We start from the raw sequence: 9,839 nt of genomic DNA on the forward strand, positions 1-9,839 counted from the left end.
AAGAGCAGAAAAAATAACAACAAGAGGCGGGAAAACAGGAAAAGGGGAGGGGAAAAAGCCCAAGGGGGGGGGAACGAGGAGGAGGAGGAGGAGGGGGGAGGAGGAGGAGGAGTAGGAGGAGGAGGAGAAGGAGGTGCTGGCAGCGACACGAGGACACGGACGGGGCCACGGAGCCACGGGGGCCACGGCTCCCCCACTCCCGCCCCAGCTCAGCCCCACATTCCACAGGCAAAAAACCTCCCCGGGGGGAAAAAAATCCCACCCCAGGAGGCAAAATCACCCCCCCCCCCGGATTTTGGGGCCCCCCGGGCCGCGGGGAGGGGGGAGCGGCGGCAGCAGCAGCAGCAGCAGCTGGAGGCAGCAATCGGGGTCCCCCCCCCGGGCCGTGGGGACCCCCCCCCCCGCGCTGTGGGGACCCCCCGACCCCGCGCCGGGGCCGGGGGGGCTCAGTCGAAGCCGTGCCAGTCGCTCTGCTCCGAGTCGTACTCCAGCTCGGCGCCCACGCAGCGCACCCCGTCCAGCAGCATCGGCGTCCCGTGGTGCCGGTCTGGGGACAGGGGACAGCCTTGGGGACAGGGGACGGCCTTGGGGACAGGGGACGGCCTTGGGGACAGGGGACGGCCTTGGGGACAGCTCTGGCCCTGGGGACAGCCCCAGCCTGGGGGACAGCCTTGGGGACAGCCCCGGCCTCGGGGAACAGCCCCGGTCTGGGGACAGGGGACAGCCTTGGGGACAGGGGACGGCCTTGGGGACAGCCTTGGGGACAGCCTTGGGGACAGGGGACAGCCTTGGGGACAGGGGACGGCCTTGGGGACAGGGGACAGCCTTGGGGACAGCCCCGGCCCGGGGGACAGCCTTGGGGACAGCCCCGGTTGGGGACAGGGGACAGCCTTGGGGACAGCCCCGGTTGGGGACAGGGGACAGCCTTGGGGACAGCTCCGGTCTGGGGACAGCCCCGGCCTGGGGGACAGCCTTGGGGACAGGGGACAGCCTTGGGGACAGGGGACGGCCTTGGGGACAGGGGACAGCCTTGGGGACAGCCCCGGCCCGGGGGACAGCCTTGGGGACAGCCCCGGTTGGGGACAGGGGACAGCCTTGGGGACAGCCCCGGTTGGGGACAGGGGACAGCCTTGGGGACAGCTCCGGTCTGGGGACAGCCCCGGCCTGGGGGACAGCCTTGGGGACAGGGGACAGCCTTGGGGACACCCCTGGCCTTGGGGACAGCCCCGGTTGGGGACAGGGGACAGCCTTGGGGACAGCCCCGGCCTCGGGGACACCCCGGCCTTGGGGACAGCCCCGGTCTGGGGACAGGGGACAGCCTTGGGGACAGCCCCGGTTGGGGACAGGGGACAGCCTTGGGGACAGCCCCGGCCTCGGGGACACCCCGGCCTTGGGGACAGCCCCGGTCTGGGGACAGGGGACAGCCTTGGGGACAGCCCCGGTCTGGGGGACAGCCTTGGGGACACCCCCGGCCCTGGGGACAGGGGACAGCCTCGGGGACAGCCCCGGTTGGGGACAGCTCCGGGGACACGGCGGGGGCCGCTGCCCGTCGTGGGGGGGGAAATATCCCTTTTTGGGGCGGGGCGGGGCAGTTTTGGGGCTCGCCCCCCGTCCCAGGGGACGCCCCCGGGCGGTGCCGGCCCCGGGAGGGGACACCGAGTCCCGTCCCTGTGTCCGTCCCTGTGTCACCGCCCCGGGCACTGCCAGGGGTGGGGACACCCCCGAGGGTTGGGGGGCACGGGGGGCTGGGGATGGTCGGGATATGGGGCAGGGGGACATGGGAGGGACCCCGGCCCTGCCAGGATCCCAACCCCGGGGATGTCGGGGTCACCCTGCACCCCTTCCCGGGGTCACCCTGCACCCCTTCCCAGGGTCTCCTCAGCCCTCGGAGTGGGGATTTTGGGGTGAAAACCCCCTGGTTTAGGCAATTCCTCAGCACTGCCCAGGGGTGGGGACACCCCCGAGGGTTGGGGGGCACGGGGAGACTGGGGGTGCTGTGGGGGAACCCCAGTCTGGAAAGGGTCCCAATGCCGAGGATATTGGGGTCACCCAACCCCCCTCCCTCCCTCCCTGCACCCCTTCCCAGGGTGGAGATTTTGGGGTGAAAATCCCCTGGTTTAGGCAATTCCTCAGCACTGCCCAGGGGTGGGGACACCCCCGAGGGTTGGGGGGCACGGGGGGGCTGGGGGAGGAACCCCAGCCTGGCCAGGCAAGGGGACACTGGGGATGTTGGGGTCTCACCCCCCTCCCCACACCCCTTCCCAGGGTGCCCTCAGGGGGGGGATTTTGGGGTGAAAATCCCCCGGTTTAGGCCCTTTCCCGAGGGGTGGGACACTCGCACTGGGGGCACGGGGGCAGAGGGGCCGTGCTGGGGGCACAGGCAGAGCCCCGGGACCCCCCAAGCCCCCCAGGGTGCTGCCCCTTACCCATGACCCGGGCCTGGACGGTGACCCTGACGTGGCCGTGGCCGGGGGTGGCCAAAAGCAGCTCCTCCCTCAGCACCCCCTCCTTGTGCGCCGTGTACTCGCAGTGCACGCTCAGCCCTGGGGACACAGGGGGGGCTGAGCCCTGCCTGGGCCCTGCCTGCACCTGCCAACCCTGCCTGTACCCCTCCAACCCTGCCTGAGCCCTTCCGACCCTGCCTGAGCCCTGCCTGCACCTTCCCCGCCCTGCCTGCACCTTCCTCGCCCTGCCTGCACCTTCCCCGCCCTGCCTGACCCTTCCCCGCCCTGCCTGCACCTTCCCCGCCCTGCCTGCACCTTCCCCGCCCTACCTGACCCTTCCCTGCCCTGCCTGCACCTCCTCTGCCCTGCCTGCACCTCCTCTGCCCTGCCTGACCCTTCCCCGCCCTGCCTGCACCTTCCCTGCCCTGCCTGTACCCTGCCTGCGCCCTTCCCATCCTCCCCACTCTCCCCGTGCCCTCTATACCCTGCCTGCACCCTTCCCACCCTGCCTGTACCTGCCCTACCCTGCACCCTTTCCATCCTCCCGGGATGTCCCCTGTACCCTTCCCACCCTCCCCACCCCTCCCGTGCCCATCCTTCCCCTCCTATGCCCATCCCACCCCACCCATGCCCCTCCCACCCCTCCCAAGCCCCTCCCACCCCTCCCGTGCCCCCCCGAGATCCCAGGACCACCAGGACAGGATCTGGCCCCTGGCCGGGCACTCCTGGCACTGCTCCAGCCCGGGATCCTCCAGCAGAGCCCGGAGCAGAGCCCTGCTGTCCCCAGGGCCTCGGGGACAGGCAGCACAGGGAGTGCCCGCCCCCCCAGACCCCCCCGGGGGCTCCTGGCTGTGCCAGCCCGGGGTGCCAGCTCCAACCAGAGCTGCAGAGCTTTCCTGGGATGGAGGGAGAGCCCAGCCCAGCCCCGAGCCCACTGCCAGGAGGGGCCAGGAGGGGCCAGGAGGGGCCAAGGGGGGGCCACGTTACCTTCTGGCAGGGAGGAGACGCTGAGGACCCGCAGGTTGGGGTTGGGGACGGGGAGGGCACACACGTCCCCCCCCCCTCTGCTCCAGGGGCAGCAGGAAGGTGAGCTCGTACTTGTGCAGGATCTTCAGGAAGCCCACCTGGAACGGGGGGGGGGGGCACGGGGGGGTCACCCCACGGCACCAGGGCTGGCCCCACACTGGCACCATCCTGGATTGTCCCCAGGAAAGGGAGGGGGGCAGCACCTGGGGGGTCGTTGTGTCCTAAATATCCCCCTGATTAATCCTGGGGGGGGGGAATTCCTGCCCTAAATGGTTGGGAAAACGTAACAAACACGATAATTGGGACAAAAAAAGGGGCAAAACTCTGGGAACAACAACCCGGGGGTGTCAAACTCTGGGAACAACAACCCGAGGGTGTCACGGGATGGTTTTCCAGCACGAGCCATTCCTGGGCTGGAAAAGCCAGGAGTGCCTTCCCAGGGAATTCCTGCCCTGCCCTGACGAAAAGCAGAGCCCTCCAGAGGCCTCGGAAAAGGCCCTTTTTGGGAAGGGAGCAGTTCTGGGTGTGACACAACCCATTCCTGAGGGAGGGCCCGGAGCAGGGCCGGGATCCAGCACTGGGAATCCCCCCAAAACCCCCGTCCTGGGCTCAGCCCCTGCACCTGGAGAAGGGAAGGGCCAGGGAGAGCTGAGAGCCCCTGGCAGGGCCTGAAGGGGCTCCAGGAGAGCTGGAGAGGGACTGGGGACAAGGGATGGAGGGACAGCACACAGGGAATGGCTTCAAAATTGGAGAAATGGAGATTTAGATGGGAAATTGGGAAGGAATTCCTGGCTGTGAGGGTGGTGGGGGTCTGTCCCAGGTTGCCCAGATAAGCTGTGGCTGCCCCTGGATCCCTGGGAGTGTCCAAGGCCAGGCTGGATGGGGCTTGGAGCAACCTGGGCTGGTGGAAGGTGTCTGAGCAGGCTTTAGGTCCTACACCATTCCCTGACTTATCCATTTCAAACCATGGAAAACCATTTGGCACCAGCCCTAAGGAGCCTTTTCTCTGGAGGGCCAGGAGCACCCCAGACCTGCTGGCCCTGTCCTGGACCCCCATGGCCCCCATAACCCCATCAGGGACCCCCATGGCCCCCTCAGACATCCCATAACCCCACCAGGGACCCCCTGTCCCCATCAGGACCCCATAACCCCACCAGGGACCCCATATCCCCATCAGGGACCCCATAACCCCATCAGGGACCCCATATCCCCATCAGGGACCCCATATCCCCATCAGGGACCCCATAACCCCATCAGGGACCCCATAACCCCATCAGAGACCCCATATCCCCATCAGGGACCCCATAACCCCATCAGGGACCCCCATGGCCCCACCAGGGACCCCATATCCCCATCAGACATCCCATAACCCCATCAGGGACCCCATAACCCCATCAGGACCCCATATCCCCATCAAGGACCCCCATGGCCCCATCAGGGACCCCATAACCCCACCAGGGACCCCCCCATCCCCCAGCTGTGTGTGGGGGCTCTGCCATCCCCCTGTGTCCCATCCCCCCCGTGTCCCCCATGTCCCTGAGCTGGGTGTGGGGGCTCTGCCATCCCCCCCGTGTCCCCTCCCCGGGTGTGGGGGCTGTGTCCCCCCATCCCCTGGCGCACGGGGGGTCCGTCACAGGGGGTCCGTCACGGGGTGTCCATCACGGGGTGTCCGTCACGCGCCGCGCGGGGGGAACAGGAGCAGCCCCCCCCCCCGTTCGGGAGCCCCCCCGGCACGGGAGCCACCCCTGCACGGCGCTGACTCAGCCCCGGCAGCCGCGGGCGGAGCACGAGGTGCCACCGCGGGGGGCTCCTGCTGTCCCCCCCTGTCACCGCCCCCACCGCGGGGGGCTCCTGCTGTCCCCCCCCGTCACCTCCCACACCCGGGGGGCTCGCTGTCCCCCCCTGTCACCTCCCACACCCGGGGGGCTCCTGCTGTCCCCCCCTGTCACCGCCCCCACCGCGGGGGGCTCCTGCTGATCCCCCCCCGTCACCTCCCACACCGGGGGATGCTCCTGCCACCGCTGTCCCCCCCTGTCCCCTCCCTGTCACCGCCCCCACCGCGGGGGGGCTCTGGCACCGCTGTCCCCTCCTGTCCCCCCCTGTCACCGCCCCCATCGCGGGGGGATCGCTGTCCCCTCCCCGTGTCCATCCCCACCCGGGGGGCTCACTGTCCCCTCCTGTCACTGTCCCCATCACGGGGGGCTCGCTGTCCCCTCCCTGTGTCCATCCCCACCCAGGGGGCTCGCTGTCCCCTCCTGTCACCTCCCCCACCCGGGGGGCTCGCTGTCCCCTCCTGTCACCTCCCCCACCCGGGGGGCTCGCTGTCCCCTGTCCCCTCCCTGTCCCCGCCCCCGGACGAGCCAGGACGATCCCGGAGGGAGCGATGGTGGGACCCGGCTCATCCCCCCCCCCCGAAGGGGTCCGAGGGGACGGTGCCACGTGTCCCCCCAGAGCCACCCCCGGCCAAGGCGGCTCCCAAACCCGCTCCCGGGGATGGATCTGGGGGGAGAACGGGAGAACGCAGAGCCCAGCCCAGCCCCCGGCGGGGCCCTTGGGAGCGTCACGGCCACCCCCGGGGGAGCACGCGGGGGTTGGGGGGCTGCCGGGACCCCCCGGGTGTGACGGGGGGCGTGAACACCCCCCCCCCCAGGGGTGGGGACCGTGAGGACACGGAGCGATGGGAACACCCCCCGGAGCCCCCCAGGATGGCCCCAGCCCCTCTGGATGAGCCCGGGGTGAGCCGGCCCCCCCGTGCCCACCCCCGTGCCCGCCCCCGTGCCCACCTTGACCAGGAAGCCGCCGTCCTTCTCCTGGGTCACCATCACGGCCGAGTCGTGGAGCTGCTCCTGGAAGTGCACGTGGGCCCCCTCGGGGGGGGGGCTGGGGGCGAAGCGCACCGAGCCCCCCTTGCCTTTGCTGCCTGCGGGTCACAGAGCCCCCGGTCACGGCCCCCCCCCCGTGTCCCCAGGGCCGGGACCCCCCACCGGGGGCTGGGGGGGGACAGGGACTGAGGCTGGAGTGTCCTTGGACACGGAGGGGCTTCCCCGTTCCCCCCACTCCCTGTGCCAGGGGCTGGGGACACAACGACACAAGGAGCAGGGGGGACCTGCCACCACCCAGGGGATGCCCAGAGGGTCCCCAAGGGTCCCCAAGTGTCCCCCGGGCTCGGCAGCATCTGCTCTCTCCTGTGACTGCCTTAGGACAAGCGGTGACACAGGCTGGGACACAGGGACACAGGGACACAGCGAGCTCCTCTCCGAGCAGGGACCTGCCACCAGCTGATGTCAGAGGGTCCCCAAGGGTCCCCCGGGCTCGGCAGCATCGGCTCTGCCCCCAGCCAGGCCCTCCTGGGGAAGGGGACACGGCTGGGACAAGGCCGGGGGGCAGGACAGCCTCCCCCACAGCCCAGGGCCGGGATTCTGGGGAGCAGCCCCCACGCCCCCGGGCCCTGGGAGGTGACACAGGACCCCCGGGCCCTGGGAGGTGACACAGGACCCCCGGGCACAACCCCCGGGGGGGATTTGCACGTGCTCGGTTCCATCAGGCTCTGTGGGAGCTTCCCAGGAAAAGCAGCCTCTCTTCCTCCTCCTCCTCCTCCTCCTCCTCCTCCCCCCCCCCCCCCCCCGAGCCCCCGGCCCCGCTGCCTCCATCTGGCAGCGCCAGCAGCAGATTGTCGCCTCCTTGCCTGAAGAAAAGGCTCTTTGTGCTGGAAGCGCCGGGAATCCCGGGATTTAATGACCCGGCATTGTTCAGCCGGAACAGCGCGGCCGAAATCCCCTCCGCACGCAGGGACAGGAGGGACACGCGAGGGACGCGGCCACCGAGGGACGTGGCCACACACGGGGACGCGCGGGGGACCCCCCGTGACAGGGCACGGCCACCCCCCGCCCCACCGACCCCGCCCGGGCGCCACCATCCCGGCGGATCCCGGCGGATCCCGGCGGATCCCGGCGGATCCCACGTCCCCATCCCGCGGCGGGGACGGGAGAGCTCCCGGAACGCCGGGGCCAAGGCCCGGCTCGAGGCAGGGATAATCCCGAAGGAGGCTTTGTCACACGGGGGGACGGGGGACACCTGGGGACAGCACCCGGGGGGCCACAGGGGCACGGCCACCCCATTCCGGGCTGGCACGGCCAGGGAGCCCCCGGGCACGGGGAGGCTGCAGGAGGATGGGGCTGCAGGAGGATGGGGCTGCGGGAGGATGGGGTTGCAGGAGGACGGAGCTGGCACCGGGGACATCCCGGGGTCCCATCCCGGTGACCTCGGCTGGCTGCCCCTGCCACGGCCCTGTCCTGGCTCCGGAGGGGACAGTGGGGACCTGGCAGGTGGGGACAGCCCTGGAAGAGCCTGGGGGGGTGACAGTGGCACTGGAGGGGTGACAGTGGCACTGGGGAGGTCCCAGGCCAGGGGTGCCAGGCAGGAAATCCCCTGGATCTGGCATTTCCCCCCGTGCCCACCTCAGGAGGGTCCCCGGGACCTGTCGGACCCTCGGGCTCACCGTGTCCCCTGCAGTGAGGACACCCAGGTGTCCCCAGGGACCCCCCCCCAGCCCCTCTCCTGTTGCTCCTCCAGCTCCTTCCAGCCTCATCCTGCCGGGAATCCAGAGGAGGCTGCGGAGGGAGCGAAGCCCTCGGAGTGGAGCTGCCCCAGCCCTACCCCAGCCCTGCTCCCCCCGGGGTGTTGGGAGCACAGAGGAGCCAAATCCCACCCGGGAATGGCACAAAGAGCCCCCTCGGGCTTTGTCTCACCAAGGGCCTTTGGGGGGTCCCTCCAGGCCCCCCAGTCTGGCACTGCCAGAGCCTGTTGGGAGGCACTGGGATGCAGGAGCACCCCGGGAGCGGGGGGTGCCAGGGCTGTGCCTGTCACTGGAGCAGTGAGCAGGGACCCCCTGGACAGCAGGAATGTCCCCCTGGTCCCCCACGGCCACTGACCTGCTCATCCCCTCCATGGGCTGTTCCAGGGAAACCTGAATCCCTGGATACAGGCAGAGGGACCACCTGGCACGGACAGGGCCAGGGGACCCCAAAAGCTCCAGGCAGCCCCTCACATCCCTGGATATGAACAATGGAACCCCCTGGCAGGGCCAAAGGACCTCCCAGCAGGATTAAGGGCAGAGGGGACCCCAAAAGTTCCAGGCAGCCCCTGAATCCCTGGATAGGGACAGAGGGACCCCCCAGCAGGGCAGAGGGGACCCCAAAAGCTCCAGGTAGCTCTTGAACTCCTGGATATGGAAGAGGGACCCCCCAGCAGGATTTTGGGGCAGAGGGAAACCCCGGGAAGGCCACGGACGGGGGGGGGCCTGGGGAAGGGACAGCAAAGCACGAGCCTGGCCCGGGATCCGGTCAGGGATCCCGGCAGGGGACACAGGACCCGGACTCACCCCTGCCGGCCGTCGCCATGTGTGTCCCCTGGTGTCCCCTCTGCTGTCCCTGTGTCCAACTTCAGTTGCTGGGGCAGGGGCGCATCGTCCGGGAACGGAGCTGGAGCAGGGAGCGGGCAGGGAATGAGCAGGGAAAGGGCAGGGAATGAGCAGGGAATGAGCAGGGAAAGGGCAGGGAAAGGGCAGGGAACGGGTAGGGAATGGGCAGGGAAAGGACAGGGAACGGGTAGGGAACGGGCAGGGAACTCCCCCCGTGGCTCTGGGAAAGGGGGGATTCCCCCCATGCCCTCTTACTCCCCGTGTCCCCCCCGTCCCCTCGTTCCTCCCCATCCCCTCTCACATCCCGGTGTCCCCTCTCACCCCCCGCATCCCCCCGGTCTCGCAATCCCGTCTCAAACCCGGTGTCCCCTCTCACCCCCCCGTGTCCCCCCGTTCCTCCCATCCCCTCTCACCCCCCGGTGTCCCCTCTCACCCCCCGTATCCCCCCGTTCCCCCCATCCCCTCTCACCCCCCGTATCCCCCCGTATCCCCCATCCCCTCTCACCCCCCGTATCCCCCCGTATCCCCTCGTTTCCCCCATCCCCTCTCACCCCCCGGTGTCCCCTCTCACCCCCCGTATCCCCCCGTTTCCCCCATCCCCTCTCACCCCCCGTATCCCCCCGTATCCCCCCGTTTCCCCCATCCCCTCTCACCCCCAGTGTCCCCTCTCACCTCCCGTATCCCCCCGTTTCCCCCATCCCCTCTCACCCCCCGTATCCCCCCGTATCCCCCCGTTTCCCCCATCCCTTCTCACCCCCCGGTGTCCCCCCGTATCCCCCTGTATCCCCCTGTATCCCCCCGTTTCCCCCATCCCCTCTCACCCCCCGTATCCCCCCGTATCCCCCGTTTCCCCCATCCCCTCTCACCCCCCGGTGTCCCCTCTCACCCCCCGTATCCCCCCGTATCCCCCCGTATCCCCCATCCCCTCTCACCCCCGTTCCGTCCCCTCC

General features: G+C 69.9%; 1 protein-coding gene across 1 annotated transcript; it reads right to left on the bottom strand.

Moving 5' to 3' along the window:
- Positions 1-15: 15 nt before the first annotated feature.
- On the bottom strand, positions 16-9,839 carry ADISSP (adipose secreted signaling protein). The gene is given in 7 exon segments (XM_051770152.1): positions 16-547; positions 2,427-2,543; positions 3,432-3,505; positions 3,507-3,568; positions 6,254-6,390; positions 8,851-8,950; positions 9,822-9,839. Coding segments are annotated over 6 exon segments (510 nt in total). The 5' UTR covers positions 8,870-8,950; positions 9,822-9,839; the 3' UTR covers positions 16-446.

Source organism: Manacus candei, unplaced genomic scaffold (assembly GCF_025592945.1).
Source record: "Manacus candei isolate 608988 ecotype Guabito, Panama unplaced genomic scaffold, ASM2559294v1 h1tg000116l, whole genome shotgun sequence".
In the NCBI taxonomy this organism is placed as follows: domain Eukaryota; kingdom Metazoa; phylum Chordata; class Aves; order Passeriformes; family Pipridae; genus Manacus; species Manacus candei.